This window comes from Sapajus apella, unplaced genomic scaffold, assembly GCF_009761245.1.
Source record: "Sapajus apella isolate SASKATOON/1434 unplaced genomic scaffold, GSC_monkey_1.0 scaffold20, whole genome shotgun sequence".
NCBI classification, from domain to species: domain Eukaryota; kingdom Metazoa; phylum Chordata; class Mammalia; order Primates; family Cebidae; genus Sapajus; species Sapajus apella.
The window spans coordinates 865734-884539 of NW_022436960.1; the positions used below are offsets into that span (position 1 = coordinate 865734).

The 18806-nt window shown below is 48.3% G+C and overlaps 1 protein-coding gene across 1 annotated transcript in view; it reads right to left on the reverse strand.

Annotated features, from left to right (window-relative positions):
* RCOR1 (REST corepressor 1) overlaps positions 1-17962 on the reverse strand; it is a 130531-nt gene extending 112569 nt beyond the window's left edge. Inside the window, exons 1-2 of the mRNA XM_032287326.1 lie at positions 17355-17962; positions 17217-17276 (exon numbers count right to left, since the gene is read on the reverse strand). Of these exons, the coding sequence (XP_032143217.1) occupies positions 17217-17276; positions 17355-17667 (373 nt within the window). The 5' untranslated portion in view covers positions 17668-17962. The remainder of the gene's footprint in view (positions 1-17216; positions 17277-17354) is intronic.
* Positions 17963-18806: the final 844 nt, after the last annotated feature.

Sequence of the window (18806 nt, forward strand, 5' to 3'; positions counted from 1 at the left end):
ATGGTGAAACCCTATCTCTACCAAAAATACAAAAATTAGCCAGGTGTAGTGGTGCATACCTGTAGTCCCAGCTACTTGGGAGGCTGAGACACAAGAATTGCTTGAACCCAGGAGGCAAAGGTTACAGTAAGCCGAGATTGCGCCACTGCATTCCAGCCTGGGCGACAAACCAAGACTTCCTCTCGAAAAACAAAACAAAAAAAAGGCCACAGTCCATCTCAAAAAAAACAAAACAAACAATAACACCACCACCAAAAAACACCTATACTCCTTTGGAAAATTCTGGGCTAGAATCATCAATATTGTGGTTAGATTTTTTTTTCCCTTTTTTCTTCTTGCTAAGAGATACTGTCTCCTGTCTCTCAGGCTGATCACACTCAGTGGTGTGATCACAGCTCACAGCAGCCTCAAACTCATGGGTTCAAGCAATCCTCCCATCTCATCCTCCCAAGTAGCCAGGACTACAGGTGCATGTAGAGACGAGGTCTTGCTATGTTGCCCCATCTGATCTCTAGCCCCTGGCCTCAAGCAATCCCCCATCTCAGTTTCCCAAAGTGCTGGGATTGTAGGTATGAGCCACTGCACAGGGCACCAGCAAGCAGATTTCTAAGAACAATGAGATCAGACAGAGTGCTTCATCAGGAATATTGAAATGAACAGGGCTGGGCACAGTGGCTCACTCTTCAAATCCCAGCACTTTGGGAGGACAAAGCAGGTGGTTTGCTTGAGGCCAGGAGTTCAAGAGCAGCCTGGGCAACATGGGGAAACTCCCATCCCTACAAAAAATACAAAAATTAGACTAGGCACAGTGGCTCAAGCCACTGTTGTTGGGGTTGTAACCCCAACACATTGGGAGGCTGAGGCAGGTGGATCACTTAAGGTGAGGAGTTTTGAGACCAGCCTGGCCAAAATCCCTGTCTCTACTAAAAGTACAAATAAAATTAGCCAGGCGTGGTAATGGGCACCTGTAATCCCAGCTACCCAGGAGGTGGCTCATGCCTGCAATCCTAGAACCTTTGGGAGGAGGGGACAGCTTGAGGTGAGGAGTTCAAGACCAGTCTGGGTAACCGGGCAAAATTTATACTTCTGCTTCCAGTCAAGGTGGAGTGACATGCACCAGATTTACCTCGTGTAGTATATTATGAATTATGTATTTGCGCCAGGCACGGTGGCTCATGCCTGTAATCCTAGCACTTTGGGAGGCTGAGGTGGGTGGATCATCTGAGGTCAGGAGTTCAAGACCAGCCTAGCCATCATGGTGAAACCCCATCTTTAAAAAAAGAAAAAGAAAAAGAAAAAAAAAAGAAATATGTATTTGGTCTTTGTCCCTGGTTCTGCATTCCCTTAAGGTATGATGGCAGAAGCCTGTAATCCCAGCTACTGGAGAGGCTGAGGAGGGATGATCGCTTGAACCCAGGAGCTCAAGACCAGCCTGGGCAACACAGTAAGACCCTGTCTCTAAAACAATAAAAATAAATTAACCATGCCGGGAGTGGTGGCTCATACCTGTAATCCCAGCACTTTGGAAGGCCGAAGTGGGGGGGGGATCACAAGGTCAGGAGATGGAGACCATCCTAGACAACATGGAGAAACCCCATCTCTACTAAAAATACAAAAATTAGCCAGGCATGGTGGCATGGGCTGGTAATCCTAGTTACCCAGGAGGCTGAGGCAGAAGAATCGCTTGAACCCAGGAGGTGGATGCGCCGCTGCACTCCAGAGCGAGACTCCGTCTCAAAAAAAAAAAAAAAGAAATACAAAAATATCCAGCCTCCAATAAAGTAAAATTCATGTCTGGCATCCAAAAATCAACAGATAAGCAAAGTAGTTGGAAAAGTCAAACCAAAATGAGAAAAAAAAAGACATAGAAATGGCACAGATGATAGAATTAGTAGACAAGAGCATTTAAAGAGGCTGAAGCTGGATGTAGTGGTTCATGCCTATAAACCCTGCACTTTGGGAGGCTGAGGCGGGCAGATCACCTGAGGTTAGGAGTTTGAGAACAGCCTGGTCAACATGGTGAAACCCCGTCTCTACTAAAAATACAAAAATCAGCTGGGCATGGTGGCACACGCCTGTAGTCCCAGCTACTCGGGAGGCTGAGGCAGGAGAATTGCTTGAACCCAGGAGGTGGAGTTGCAGTGAGCTGAGATCGCGCCATTGCACTCCAGCCTGGGTAACAAGCGAAACGCTGTCTCAAAAAAAAAAAAAAAAAGAAAATACGCTATTCAGAGCTGCCCAATATGGCACCTAGTAGCTACATATGATGGCTGAACATCAAAAATGTGCCTAGTGTAACAGAAGGACTGAATTTTTAATTTTATTTAATTTTAATTAATTTTAATTTAAACAGTTCCATGTACCTAGTGGCTACATTATTGGACATCACAGCTCTAGATAACTACAAGGAAAATCTAAACTGAAATTTTAAAGATTAGGATTTTCAAAATAATTTTTATAATATGTACAGCTTATATATCATATAATATTAATTTCCAAATTACCTAGGTAGTTCTTTCATTTTAAAGCTTGATGTGACCTTTTTTTTTTTTTTTTTTTTTTTTTTCCAGATAGAGTCTCACTCTTTATTGCCCAGGCTGGAGTGCAGTGAAGCAATCTCAGCTCACCGCAACCTCTACCTCCCAGGTTCAAACGATTCTCCTGCCTCAACCTCCCAAGTAGCTGGGATTACCGGCATGCATCACCACGCCCAGCTAATTTTTGTATTTTTAGTAGAGATGAAGTTTCTCCATGTTGGTCAGGCTGGTCTCATATAATCAAGAAATAACTATAAAATGGACAACATTGGCCAGGCGTGGTGGATCACACCTGTAATCTAGCGCTTTGGGAGGCTGAGGCGGGTGGATCACCTGAGGTCAAGAGTTCGAGAGCAGCCAGGCCAACAGGGTGAAACCCTACCTCCACTAAAATTACAAAAACTAGCGGCGCCTGGTGGTGCATGCCTGTAATCCCTGCTACTCAGGAGGCTGAGGCAGAATTGCTTGAACCTGGGAGGCAGAGGTTGCAGTGCACCACTGCACTCTAATGTGGGCGACAGAGAAAGACTCTGTCTCAAAAAAACAAAACAAAACAAAAACAACAACAACAACAACAAGGATAGGAGTGGTGGGGACTCACCTGTAATCCCAGCACTTTGGAAGGCCGAGGTGGGTGGATCACCTGAAGCCAAGAGTTCAAGACCAGCCTGGCCAACATGGTAAAACCCAGCCTCTACTAAAAATACAAAAATTAGCCAGACATGGTGGCACGTGCCTGTAACCCCAGCTACTCAGAAGGCTGAGGCAGGAGAATCACTCGAACCCAGGAGGCGGAGGCAGCAGTGAGCTGAGAACACACCACTGTACTCCAGCCTGGGCAACACAGGGAGACCCCATCTCAAAAAAACAAACAACAACAACAAAAAAATCAAATAACAAAAACAAAATCCTGTTCAAGAAAAGATACCAAACCAAGCACAAAGTCTTAAAAAAATTCAGCCACTGTTGGCTGTGCGTGGTGGCTCACGCCTGCAATCCCAACACTTTGGGAGGCCAAGGCGGGTGGATCACCTCAGGTCAGGAGTTCAAGACCAGCCTGACCAAAATGGCGAAACGCTTTCTCTACTAAAAATATAAAAATTGGCTGGGTGTGGTGGCTCACGCCTGTAATCCAAGCACTTTGGAGGCCAAGGCAGGCGGATCGCCTGAGGTCGGAAGTTCAAGACCAGCCTGACCAACATGGCGAAACCCCGTCTTTAAAAAAAAAAAAAAGGTAGCCGGGCGCGGTGGCTCCCGCCTGTGATCCCAGCACTTTGGGAGGCCGAGGCGGGTGGATCACAAGGTCAAGAGATCGAGACCATCCTGGTCAACATGGTGAAACCCCGTCTCTACTAAAAATACAAAAAATTAGCTGGGCATGGTGGCGCGTGCCTGTAATCCCAGCTACTCAGGAGGCTGAGGCAGGAGAATTGCCTGAACCTAGGAGGCAGAGGTTGCGGTGAGCCGAGATCGTGCCATTGCACTCCAGCCTGGGCAACAAGAGCGAAACTCCGACTCAAAAAAAAAAAAAAAAAAAAAGGTAAATAAATTAAAAATTAGCCAGGCGTGGTGGCACATGCCTGTAATCCTAGCTATTCAGGAGGCTGAGGCAGGGGAATCGCTTGAACCCAGAAGGTGGAGGTTGCAGTGAGCCGAGACTATGTCACTACACGCCAGCCTGGGTGACAGAGCGAGACTCTGACTCAAAAAAAAGAAAAAAAATTCAGCCACTGTTTAGCTCTGACAAGTTCGTAAGAGATAATCCTTAACAGCCAGGTGCAGTGCTTCACATCTGTAATCCCAGCTACCTGGGCGGCTAAAGCAGGAGGCTCACTGGTGCCCACGAAGTCAAGGCTGCAGTGAGCCATGTTCCCACCACTGTGCTCCATCCAGCCTGGTGGGGGACAGGGTGAGACCCTTCTCCCAAAAAAAAAAAAAAAAAAAGTTACTTAAAACCTGATTTGGTGGCTCAAAAGACTATGCTACCACTCTCAAAGAAATGAGACTTACATTACAGCACTAGCTCCCATTTTCTGGTAGTAAGATCAAAACTAAATAAGCACCTACTCTTCTCTTCCTCCTCCCCTAAACTCCCTATATCCATGCTAAGTTTGAAAGCAGAACACCAAGTCCAGCAGCTTCTATGCCAGTAAAGGTAAAGCAGGAAATACAACCTTCACTGAGAGAATGGGTGTAATATATAGCCGGGCACAGTGGCTCAAGTGGCCTCACTGTGAGAGGTCAAGGTAGGCAGATCACCTGAGATCAGGAGTTCAAGAACAGCCTGGCCAACATGACAAAACCCCGCTTCTACTGAAAATACAAAAATTAGGCCAGGTGCAGTGGCTCATGCCTACAGTCCCAGCACTTTGGGAGGCCAAAGCAGGCGGATCACTTGAGGTCGGGTGTTCGAGGCCAGCCTGGCCAACATAATGAAACCCCATGTCTACTAAAAATACAAAAATTAGCCAGGCATGGTGATGCATGCCTGTAATCCCAGCTATTCAGGAGGCTGAGGCAGAAGAATCGCTTGAACCAGGAAGGCAGAGGTTTCAGTGAGCCAAGATCATGCCTCCAGCCTGGGCACCAGGGCAAGGCTGCATCTCAAAAAAAAAAAAAAAAAACCACATACACACACACACAAACACACACACTGGCCTAGCCTACAGTCAGGATCATCAAATCACCATCTTCCAATTCCATATCTTGTCCCACTGGAAGGTCTCCAGAGGCAATAACAAACATGGAGCTGTCACATTCTAGAGCTACCACACTGTCTTCCTTCTGGAATACCTCCTAAAGGACTTGCCTGAGGCTGTTTTACAGCTTTTTTTTTTTTTTTTAATATAGACATGGGGTTTCTCCACGTTGGCCAGGCTGGTCTCAAACTCCCGACCTCAGGTGATCCACCCACCTCGGCCTCCCAAAGTGCTGGGATTATTGCCGTGAGCCACCATGCCCAGCCCAAACTTTTAATTTTTATAAGTACGAATACACTCAAAAATAACCATACAATGTATTGTAAATCCACAAACCAGTGTTATTGTCATTACCAATACCATGTACTGTACGTAACTCTTATGTGCTAGATTTTATACAACTTGGCAGTGCAGTAGTTTGTTTACACCAGCACCACACAAACACCAGAGTAATGCTACACGCTGTTACACTACAGACAGGGTGAAGTTACTAGGCGACAGGAATCTTTTAGTTCCATTATAATCTTATGGGACCACTGTCCTTGACCAAAACGACATTTGTTTCGCAGTACATGACTATATGTATGGCCATTAGTCACACAATCAAAAGAAACTGCTCTTCTTAAAAAAAACTCCAACTGTATTCTAAGCTCTGAAGATGACTACTTCAACATACATGCAGGAATTAAGCAACTCAGTCCAATTTGTCCCCAGGCAACCAAGCTAAATACCTCCCATTTCACCTGTGTTTTCACTGCCGGGAAGAAGAGGAATGTAACTGGACTACAAGTTGGCTCTGGCAACCCTAAACATAAAATTCTCCAAACGCCTGGGGCCACATGGAAACAACTAATCAATGGATCCAATAAAGCCTTGCTCTTAAGTGTTTTTTCTCTTTTCTTTTTGAGACGGAGTATTGCTGTCACCCAGGCTGGAGTGCAGAAGCGTGATTTCGGCTCACTGTAACCTCTGCCTCCCAGGTTCAAGCAATTCTCATGCCTCAGCTTCCTCAATAGCTGGGATTACAGCCCAGCTAATTTTTTCGTATTTTTAGTAGAGACAGGGTTTCACCATGTTGGCCAAGCTGGTCTCGAACTCCTGACCTTGGGTGATCTGCCCGCCTCAGACTCCCAAAGTGCTGGAATTACAGACATAAGCCTCCATACCTGGCCTAAGCGTTTTTTCTTAAAGGGGATTCTGGGCCGGGCGTGGTGGCTCATGCCTATAATCCCAGCACTTTGGGAGGCCACGGCAGGTGGATCACCTGAGGTGGGGAGTTCAAGGCCAGCCTGACCAACCTGGAGAAACACCATCTCACAAATCCTAGCACTTTGGGAGGCCGAGGCAGGTGAGAGGTCAGGAGATCAAGACCATCCTGGGACAACATGGTGAAACCCCACCTCTACTGAAATTCAAAAAACTAGCTGGGCTTGGTGGCATGCGCCTGTTGTCTCAACTACTCGGGGAGGCTGAAGCAGGAGAATCGCTTGAACCCAGGAGATGGAGGTTGCAGTGAGCTGCGATTGTGCCACTGCACTATAGCCTGGCAATACAGCGAGACTCTGTCTCGGGAAAAAAAAAAAAAAAGAAATCCAACACACTATAGAAAAACAGCAAAACAGTGCCTGGACAACATGGCAAAACCCCGTCTCTATAAAAAAATACAAAAATTAGCCAGGCACGGTGGCACACCCCTATAGTCCCAGCTACCTGAGGCTAAGGAGGGAGGATCGCTTAAGCCCAGGAGATGGAGGCTGCAGTAAACCGAGATTGCTCCACTGCACTCCAGCCTGGGCAACAGAGCGACACCCTGTCCAAGGGGGAAAAAAAAAGAAAGAAAAAAGCAGCAAAAGAGGCCAGGCACGGTGACTCACACCTGTAATCCCAGCACTTTGGGAGGTGGAGGCGGGCGGATCACCTGAGGTCAAGAGTTAAACAGCAGCCTGACCAACATGGAGAAACCCCTTCTCTATTAAAAATACAAAATTAGCTGGGCATGGTGGCACATGCCTATAATCCTCGCTACTAAGGAGGCTGATGCAGGAGAATCGCTTGAAACAAGGAGTCACAGGTTGCGGTTAGCCGAGATCATGCCATTGCACTCTAGCCTGGGCAACAAGAGCAAAACTCCGTCTCAAAAAAAAAAAAAAAAGCTGGGTGCAGTGGCTCACGCCTGTAATCTGGGAGGTCACGGCGGGTGGATCACACAAGGTCAAGAGTTCAAGATCAGCCTGGCCAACATGGTGAAACCCAGTCTCTACTAAAAATACAAATATTAACTAAACTAGAGAAAAAAAATACAAAAAATTAGCTGGACATTGTGGTGTATGCCTGTAGTCCCAGCTACTTGGGAGGCTGAAGTAGGAGAATCGCTTGAACCCGGTGGGGGTGGTGGGGCGGAGGTTGCAGTGAGTCAAGATTGCGCCACTGCACTCCGACCTGACAACAGAGCAAGACTCTGTCAAAATGGAAAAAGGCAAAAGAAAGATACATTCACAGGAGGAAACCGAGGGGCAAAAGAAAAAAAAAAAATTTACAAAGACACTCCTGGGCTAGGGGCAACACCAACAATAGCTGAACCCACACGTCTACAAAAAATACAAACTTTAGGTAGGCACAGTGGCAGGTGCCTATAGACCCAGCTCCTCAGGAGGCCAAGGTGGGAGGATCACTTGATCCTGAGAGGTTGAGGATGAAGTGAGTCAAAATTACACAAATGCACTCCAGCCTGGATGACAGAGAGAGACCCTGTCTCAAAAAGTATATATAAACAAATAAATAAGACGACACTCTTTTCAATACTCAGCTAAAAGACACTTAGTACTTTTACCACACGCTTTGCTGGGTGTGGTGGTCAAACAACTGTAGTCCCAACTACTCTGGAAACAAAGGTAGGAATATCACTTGAGCTTAGTTCAAGGGTACAATAAGCTATGATCACACCACTACATTCCAGCCTGGGTGACAGAGAAATCTCAAAAAAGGGGGAAAAAAAAAAAAGTCATAAAAAATTAAAAATTTGGCCAGGCGTGGTGGCTCACGCCTATAATCCCAGCACTTTGGGAGGCCAAGGCAGGTGGATCTCAAAGTCAAGAGATCGAGACTATCCTGGTCAACATGGTGAAACCCCTTCTCTACTAAAAACACAAAAATTAGCTGGGCATGGTGACGCATACCTGTAGTCCCAGCTACTCCGGCTGAGGCAGGAGAATCACTTGAACCCAGGAGGCAGAGGGTGCAGTGAGCCGAGATCGAGCCATTGCACTCCAGCCGGGGTAAAAAGAGAAAAACTGCCTCACAAAAAAAAGAAAAAAAAAAAAAAAAGCCACAAAAAATTAAAAATTAAAAAAATAAGACACTTAACCTCATCATTAATTGGAAAAATTAATTACAGACACAGTGACTCATGCTTATAATCCCAGCACTTTGGGACAACACAGAAGGACTGGTTGAGCCCAGGAGTTAGAGACCAGCCTGGCAACTTGGCAAAACTCCATCTCTACAAAAAGTTTAAAAATTAGTCAAGCATACTGGCGCATGCCTATAGTCCCAGCTACTCAGGAAACTGAGACAGGAGGATCATTTGAGCCCTGTAGGATGAACTGTGATCATTCCACTGCACTCTAGCCTCAGAGGCACAGCAATACCAAGTCTTCAAAAAATTGAAGGGCCCGGGTACAATAGATCACACCTGTAATCCTAGGACTCTGGCAGGCAAAAGTGGGGGAGATCACTTAAGTTCAAGAATTCAAAACCAGCCTGGCCAACATGGTGAAACCCCTTCTCTACAGAAAAAAAAATTTTGCTCTGTCACCAGGCTGGAGTGCAGTAGCAGAATCTCGGCTCACTGCAACCTCTGCCTCCCGGGTTCAAGCAAGTCTTCCGTCTCAGCCTCCTGAGTAGCTGGGACCACAGGCGAGTGCCACCACGCCCAGCTAATTTATATATTTTTAGTTTCACCATGTTGGCCAGGATGGTCTCGATCTCTTGACCTTGTGATCCGCCTGCCTCAGCTTCCCAAAGTGCTGAATTGCAGGCATGGGCCACTGCGCCTAGCCCCACAAAATTTTTTTTTAATTAGCCGAGCGTGGTGGTGCGTGCCTGTAATCAATCCCAGCTACTTGGGAGGCGGAGGCAGGAGAATCACTTGAACTCGGGAGGTGGAGGTTACAGTGAGCTGAGATCGCACGCCATGTTGGCCAGGCTGGTCTTGAACTGCAGGTCTCGTGATCCATCCTTGGCCTCCCAAAGTGCTAGGATCACAGGCATGGGCCACCACGCCCAGCCCCTACAGGATAGCATCTCAAAAACAATTAATAAACCTACCTAACATCATGATGAAGATGGGTGAAGAAAAGGAAGTTGTCTACCTTGCTTGTAGAAATGTGCTTGTTTAGAAAGCATAAAAGTACATGACTAGAACAAATTATTCCATTTACAAAAAGGCTAACAAGAAAACATACTGTTTACCAAACTTTTTTTTTTTTTTGAGACAGACTCTCACTCTGTCACCCAGTCTGGAGTGTAGTGGCACAATCTCGGCTCACTGCAACCTCTGCCTCCTGGGTTCAAGCGATTCTCCTGCCTTGGCCTCCTGAGTAGCTGGGATTACAGGTGCATGCCACCACACCTGGCTAATTTCAATATTTTTAGTAGAGATGGGGTTTCACCATGTTGGCCAGGCTGGTCTCCAACTCCTGACCTCAGGTGATCCACCCACCTTAGCCTCCCAAAGTGCCGGGATTACAGGCGTGAGCCACTATGCTGGGCCTCACACATACATATTAAAGCACAAAAACACACGTGGGAATTCTGACAGCCTGGAGAGTATGCCATTCAGATTTCCCTCCAAGAGAGAAAATGCTGCAAGGGGTGTAATTAACTGACAGCCCCAGCTGCCAGGAATCTACAGCATCCATACGAAGGCTAGGCTACTCTAGGCTACTCCCCGCCAATGACTGAACACAGCAGATGTCCCCAGAGCAGGATCACTGCTGCCCAATAGACTCTTCTAACAATGCTGCACTGAAGTTTGTGGTTCCTCTATCAATCATAAATAATCATCCCTTCCCTCTCTTCTTTCATAGCTGTCACACCTGCATCCAGTGCAAAGCCTCTTGCCATCTACACCTCCTTCCTCCCTTCTTTATCATTCGGAAATACACGCTAATATACCTCTTGCACATCTAATTCTATCTTGTCATCTGCTTCTCAGAGGATGCAACTATCACAGAAATAATATAAATCAATTTTGAATTAATGAAGACAGAAGGTGGGAATCAGCCTTTGCTGTACCTGAAGCAAATATGGCCTGGTATTAATAGTGTTTGGGCCAGGCACGGTGGCTTACACCTGTAATCCCAACACTTTGGGAGGCTGAGATGGGTGGATCACAAGATCAGGAGTTCAAGACCAGCCTGGCCAATATGGTAAAAACCCCGTCTCTACTGAAAAAAAAAATACAAAAATTATCTGAGTGTGATGGTGGGTGCCTATAATCCCAGCTACTCGGGAGGCTGAGGCAGGAGAATCACTTGAACCCAGGAGGCAGGTGTTGCAGTGAGCAGAGAATGCGCCACTGCATTCCAGACTGGGCAACAGAGTGAGACTCTGTCTCGGGGGGGGGGGGGGGGAACCACACACACACAACAGTATTTGGCTGATCACGATGGTTTATGCCTGTAATCCCAGCACTCTGGGAGGCTGAGGCGGGCAGATCACAAGGACATGAGATCGAGACCATCCTAGCCAACATAGTGAAACTCCATCTCTACTAAAAATGCAACAATTAGTTGGGCATGGTGGCACAATGCCTGTGATCCCAGCTAGTCGGGAGGCTGAGGCAGGAGAATCAAGTGAACCTGGGAGGCAGAGGTTGCAATGAGCCAAGATCACGCCATTGCACTGTAACCTGGGCAACAAGAGCAAAACTCCATCTCAAAAAAAATAAATAAGGTCGGCACAGTGGCTCACGCCTGTAATCCCAGCACTTTGGGAGGCTGAGGCAGGCGGATCATGAGGTCAGGAGATTAAGACCATCCCGGCTAACACAGTGAAACCCCATCTTTACTAAAAAAAAAAAAAAAAAAATACAAAAATTAGCTGGGTGTGGTGGCATGTGCCTGTAATCCCAGCTACTTGGGAGGCTGAGGCATGAAAATTGCTTGAACCCAGGAGGCAGAAGTTGCAGTGAGCAAAGAACACTACACTCCAGCCTGGCGACAGAGCGAGGCTCCATCTCAAAAAAGAAAATAAACAAATAAATAAAAATAAATAAATCACAAAGCATTGCCAGGTGCATGCCTGTAATTCCAGCACTTTGGGAGGCCAAGGCAGGAGGACTGCTTGAGCACAGGAGTTTGAGACCAACCTGGATCAAGTGTGGTGATGTATGCATGTATTCCTAGCTACTGAAGAGGCCAAGGGGGGAGGATCACTTGAGCCTGGGAGGCAGAGGCTGCAGTGAGCCAAGATCAGACCACTGCACGCTAGCCTATGTGACAGAGCAAGACTTTGTCTCAAAAACAAAAATCACAAAGCATTCACCATAATTTTAGCATATCCACAGAATCACCAGTGAAAACAAATCAACGGCCTATCAAGACACCTTGTTCAGAAAAATTATCTACTCCACATGAAAACACATTTTTCTGACACAAGTCAACTCTGAAGTGACAGTTACACCAATGACAACCACAAATTTTCAGATCTGATTAAATATATTGGATTAAATGTTCAAAATAAAGCTTGTTTTTTTAAAGGGCCACTATCTCAAAAATATTTGCCATTAACAATGTACATCTCTGAAGCACCAAGGAAATGTATAAAGAGAATAAAAATTTAAAATTTTTTAAAAAGGTATTAGTAATTAACAAAAAAGGGCCGAGGCTGGGCGCAGTGGCTCAAGCCTGTAATCCCAGCACTTTGGGAGGCCAAGGCGGGTGGATCACGAGGTCAGGAGATCGAGACCATCCTGGTCAACATGGTGAAACCCCGTCTCTACTAAAAATACAAAAAAAACATTAGCTGGGCATGGTGGCGCATGCCTGTAATCCCCGCTACTCAGGAGGTTGAGGCAGGAGAATTGCCTGAACCCAGGAGGCGGAGGTTGCGGTGAGCCGAGATCGCGCCATTGCACTCCAGCCTGGGTAACAAGAGTGAAACTCCGCCTCAAAAAAAAAAAATAAAAAAAAAAAAAAAAAAAGGGCCGGGCACAGTGACTCACACCTGTAATCCCAGCACTTTGGGAGGCCGAGGCCGGTGGATCACCTGAGACTGGGAGTTCAAGACCAGGCTGACCAACATGAAGAAACCCCGTCTCTATTAAAAATACAAAATTAGCCAGGTGTGGTGGCACATGCCTGTAATCCCAGCTACTCCAGAGGCTGAGGCAGGAGAATCACTTGAACCCGGGAGGCAGAAATTGTGGTGAGCGGAGATCACGCCATTGCACTCAAGCTTGGGCAACAAGAACAAAACTATGCCTCAAAAAAAAAAAAAAGAAGAGTAAATAGTAATAATAGTGGCTGAACACAGTGGCTCACAGCTATATTCCCAGCACGTTGAGAGGCTACGGCAGGCAGATCACTTGAACCCAGGAGTTCAAGACGAGCCTGGACAACATGGCAAAACCAATTTCTACAAAAAACATAATAAAACTAGTCAGGCATGGTGGTGTGCATCTGTAGCTCCAGCTATTTAAGGCGGGAGGATGGCATGCACCCAGAGGTTGCAGTTCACTGCCGCCATGATCACACTACTGCACTGGGTAACAGAGTGTGACCCTGCCTCAAAGAAAAGAAAAACATTATTCATTTCACATTAAGTGATGCTTTGCTAGTGTAGAAAAGAACTAAACAGAGGTAGGATAAACAAGCATCCTTCCTCTTATCCTGTTATCCTGTAACTACTGAATATTAAAAGAAACCAATGACCGCTCAGCATAATCTATGGCAGAGAACATGGAAAGACAATCTGCATGGCACATGCAACTACAAAGCTGAAGTCAAAAGTGTAGGGCTGCACTTTGGCTTTTGTTTTTAACTCTTCAAAAGTTGGTAAAACTTTTTTTTTCACTGTAAACAGAAATGAAAGTATTCTAAATTCCAAGCTATGCCATTCCATCGACCTAGTCTGGGTCTTAATTGTTAAGAACTGAATTGGCATTTTAGGACAAAAGGGCTCTACCAGCTGGGCACAGTGGCTCAAGCCTGTAATCCCAGCACTTTGGGAGGCCAAGGTGGCGGAATCATAAGGTCAGGAGATTGAGACCATCCTGGCCATGGTGAAACCCCGTCTCTACTAAAATACAAAAAATAAGCCAGGTGTGGTGGCGTGTGCCTGTAGTCCCAGCTACTCAAGAGACTGAGGCAAGGGAATCACTTGAATCTGGCAGACGGAGGTTGCAATGAGCTGAGATCATGCCACTGCACTCCAGCCTGGCAAAAGAGCAAGACTCCATCTCAAAAACAAAAAAATATTGCTCTATCACCTCATTCACTATTTGTAAAGGATAACAGAATTAAATCTTCCTTTGGACTGTACAGGAAATATCAGGTAGCTCCAATCATTTGCTTTTAAAGCTAAATAGGGTCAAGCTGGCATACAGCAAATAAGTAAAATCTGACTTTAAAAAATATCAAGCTGGGCGCAGTGGCTCACACCTATAATCCCAGCACTCTGGGAGGCTAAGGCAATCAGATCACCTGAGATCAGGAGTTTGAGACCAGCCTGACCAACACAGTAAAATCCCATCTCTGCTAAAAACACCAACATTAGCCAGACATGGTGGCACATGCCTGTAATCCCAGCTTCTCAGGAGGCTGAAGCAGAAGAATGGCTTGAACCTGGGAGGCGGAGGTTTTAGTGAGCTAAGATCATGCCATTGCACTCCAGTTTCGGTGACAGAGGAAGACACCATCTCAAAAAAAAAAAAAAAAAAAAAAAAAAGTCAAATTCTTTCATTCGTGCATCTCTACCACACTTATTATTTATTTTAGTATAATAAAAAGAAAGAAAGAAAAAGTTTTCTGTTAAGTTTCACATCTACCCCTCTGTTCAAATTCCAGTAAAAGAGAAGAACAAAAATACACTTAAAAAGTCAAGCAGGGGCCAGGCATGGTGACTCATGCCTGTAATCCCAGAGCTTTGGGAGGCCAAGGGGTGCAAATCACCTATGGTCAGGAGTTCAAGACCAGCCTGGTCAACATGGTCAACAACTGTAAACCTAGCAATTCGGGAAGATGAGACAGAAGAATCACTTGAAACTGGAAAGCAGAGGTTGCAGTGAACCAAGATTACGCCACTGCATTCCAGCCTGGGCAACAGATAGAGACTTGGTCTCAAAAAAGAAAAAGAAAAAAACACGAAGAAATAAAAAGCAGCAAGGATCAAACTCTCAATTCTTAATCAATTTATTCCTCAATTCACTACTCTTAACTTGCAGTCATGAAAAAAACCTCTCTTAAGTCTTAAAGAGCTAAGAAAAGATTTTGCCATAACAAACATGTTGTATCATTTCTATTGCAAAATGGAAGTCTTTCTTTCCCTTAAACTTTGAGTTAAATGAGAAGACACATAAAACCAATAGGAAATAGTAAAGTCTCAATTTCCATGCATATCTAGGACTGTGTCCCCTACTCAGGTTGGCAAAACAGGGTGTGAAATTACTTTATACCAGTTAAATTCCTTTCCAGATTAAAACACAAAATATGAAATTTGGAAATTTTCCCATCAAGACTCAACCAACTGGCAGCAAGGCTATGCAGAACAGTTAGATGTTTTCCTTTTTATTTTTGAGACAGGCTCTCACTCTGTTACCCAGGCTGGAGTGCAATGGTGAAATCACTGCTCACTGCAGTCTTGACCTCCCAGGCTCAAAGCAATCCTCCAGCCTCAGCCTCCCAAGTAGTTGAAACTACAGGCATATACCACTATGCCCAGCTAATTTTTTTTATTTTTTGTAGAGACAGAGTCTTTCTACATTGCCCAGACTAGTCTCCAACTCCTGGGCTCAAGAGATCCTCCATCCTTGGCCTCCTCAAGTGTTGGGAGCTACTGCAATCCGCTAGATGTTTTTCATTTTAGAATAGCTGGTCGCTAGCAAGTTTATGCTCATACCTATTCCAACAAAAAGTGCAAGAACAGTTCAAAATATTACGTTTGCTGTTTCAAAGAAAAGTACAACTCCAAAGAAGTCAGACTCATTACTAACAATGCAGAGCTGACATCACTATTTTGATGAATATCAGAAACCTAATTCCTGCTGCTGACAAATACGCCCTTTTCCTTAGTCACATCCAACATAAAAGTTTTCAAAATTAATGTTAACAAAAATGTATCAAAAAGCCTACTAACTTACTCAAAGATCTGTGCAAGTCGACGTTTTAAAGTACTACATTAGGGAAACTTGATGACAGGCTTTTTGTTCTGTGCTTTAAAGCAAAGATAGACTTGACCTACAAAATGAAGACAGGGTCAACTGTAACCAAAAAACAGTATGCTTCCCCTGGTGGCCAATCAAGGAATGGAGGAGCCAAGCACACAAGAGAAATCGCCTGGCCACCTAGTTCTATCCTATCACTCACAAATGAGAAGTGACTACCAGAAAAAAAAAAAAAGAATTGGGGGAGAAGGGGAACTATCAAAAGCACTAACATGGCCTTAAAAGGAACACAAACCTGAGTGTCAGACAAACAAACTTAACAGATTTAAGTCAACAAATCAAAATTTAGAAGGCCAACTTAGGAAAAGTCATTAATTTCCAGAGTGTCCAAGACCTCACCCAGGACCTCTACGTATTTCCACTTCAAAGTACAGAGTTCAGTACCTTAGTAACAGCTTGATACCAATCGCCTTTTTCAAGTACTAAATCATTGCAATTTTCTACAGTCTTGTTTCCAAGGAAAAATATTTATGCATTTATCTTTTCAAACAAACTAGTGGTATAGCCTACATAGAGAACCCCAGCTCTAAAGCCCTCCAACCAGGGAGGATTGTTAACTCCAGCTTCACAAGATGCTCTTTTAAATTTTATTTCTGAAATAAATCCTATGTTCTTTCATTTTCCATACCAACAACCCTTAAAGACAGTCTCATACAGAGACCGGCTAGAATCTCATGCACTAAAATCTGACGAATTCCTTTGTCTGATTGGATTTTTTTTCTTGTACCACTTTAAATTTGATCCACACAGAATAGCAGCCAGGGGAGTAAATGTTCCATTCTAGGGTGTAGGGCTTTCGTGTAGGTGAAATGCATTTGTTAGGCTAAAGCTTTTAATGGTTCTCAATTTCACATTCTCTTCCTCCAAAAAAAAGGAAATACACACATTTACAAATAGGTCCTAAAATCAAACTGCCACATGCGAGGCTCCCTTCCCCAGGCAGGCGCCCTCTGGAAAACACACTTCTTTTATTGACTGATCTTGAGGGTCGTTCTTCTACTTGCCTTCTGGATGCGAGGGGAGTCAGGAGCCAGCAAAAGCCCCGAAGCTGCAAAGAGGAGCAAAGGCGTGGGGAGCAGCCTCTGGGAAGGGTTCCGAGAAAGGGGTCTCCGGGAACCTCCTAAGTCTGGGGCACTCGCAGGACGCTAACTCTCCGGCACTACCACCCTTACCCCTGGCCGAGGCGCAGCTCACCTGGACGCGGGGACTCCCAGCGACCCCAGGCCAGGTGTGGCCACCTCCGACGCCACCCGAAGTCCTCGGAGGCGTAGGGGGCAGCGGCGCCGGCCCGGCTGGGGGCGACCCGGCCTCCCCCGGTTGCAAAGACACGTTTGCAGAACACTCGTGTGCGTGTGCGCCGCCTCGTCCTCGCCCTGCTGTTCTCCCCGCGGACGGCAGGGCGAACGCACACACAAAAAGAAAGTTGTCGGCGGGCTCCCGCCCCCACGGGCTCGCCGGGGACCCGGGGCTCCCGCTCATCCCCGCCGCCGGCCGGCCGGGACTCTGCGCGCGGCCCTGGCCGGGGGCACTACTCACCGGGGTCGAAGTCGGGCACCACCGCCTGGTACTGGGGTCCGACCCTCATGCCGCCTCCACCTGCGAGGGAAGCAGAGCACGGCGGTCAGCGGGGCGCGGGGCGCGGGGCCCGGAGCCGCGGGGGCGGTTGCCACCTACCGTGCTCCTCGTCGCTGGACGAGCCTGAGCTGCCTTCCTCCCAGGAGTTGCTGCTGCTGTTGCCATTGGGCGCCGCCGCCGCCAAACTTTTATTCTGGCCATTATTGGGGGCGGCGGCGGCCGAGGCGGCGGCGGTCGAGGCGGAGGAGGCGGCGGCGGCGGCCGAGGCGGCGGCGGCGGCGGGCGAGGCGCAGGCGGCCGAGGCGGCGGCGGCGGAGGCAGCGGCGGCGGCGGCGGAGGCGGCAGCGGCCGCGTTGTTCCTCCCTCTCCGCTTCCCTGAGACCTCGGGGCCCTTCTCCACCATGGCCGGCATCGACGGGGGCCGGGGCTGTGCGAAAGTGGCGGGGACCCGCGACTCCTGAGGAGGGGGCGCAAAGCCGGGGGAGGGGGTGCGGGGCGGGCGCAGGGCCAGGCGGGCGGGCCGGGACCCCACGGGCGCGAGTCCGAGCACGGGGAGGCCCAGACAGGCAGAGCGCGGAGCCGGTTCAAGCCCCCAGCGCCGAGCCGAGCGCAACTTTCGCTCTCATCGCCGCCCTCACTTCACTGGCACCAACTACTCCGGGAGCAGCGAGAGGGGAGGGGAGGAGGCAGGGGCGGGGCCTGCACGGGCGCCGGGGGTAGCGCAGCCCAACGTGACGCGAGGTGGCTCCGCCCTCCTCACGCTCCCATTGGCTCTGCTGGGATTTGGACGGCGAGCGGCAGCGGGGTTGGCTCCGCGCGCCCGTCCGTCCGGGGCGGCGGGGCGGGGGAGCGGGGAGGGGCGGCTCCGGGCTTCCGTTGGCGAGGTTCGGTTGACGCGTATCGCCCGCCGTACGTGGTTTGAGGTTTGCCATCTCCCTACGCCCCATGATCCATCTCTTCAGGCAGCGGCGAGGAGTTCGCGGCCCTCCCCACCCCCTCCCCGGGGTCCCCGCCCCTGCGGCCCGCGCAAGCCTCCCGCAGCCCCTGCCCCACTCCGAAGGACCCCACCGAGAGTCCCGTCGGCTTCTCAAAGTAAAACGGGCCCGGCGCTGGGAAGCCGCGGAGCGCCCGGCCGGGACTACTTTCCGCTGCGCGGAGGGGTACGGGCGCGCTGAGACTCCATACAAAGAGGAAACTAATTGGGGGAAACTCGCTGCGCCCCCGCCTTTCCCAGGGGATGCGGGGCTCGCGGGGGCGGGGGCCGCGACGCGGGGGACGGGCTTCCCAGGCGGCCGCCTCCTCCGACGCGAGCCGCGTGGGGACTCGGGTCCGTGGTGCTGCCCGCTAATTGGGTGGGGGAGGCCGGGGGCCCCCGGGGTGGCCTGGGTGCGGGGCTCGCCGCTGCGGCGAAGGCCTGAGGGAGGATCCCCGCGGGCCCCCGGGGTACAGAGTCCCCGCGTGGGAACGCCCGAGCCACCGGGATGGCCGCTGGAGGATGAATGAAGGGGCCGAGTCGTCCTGGGGTGGGGGGTCCTGGAAGGGTAAAGAGGA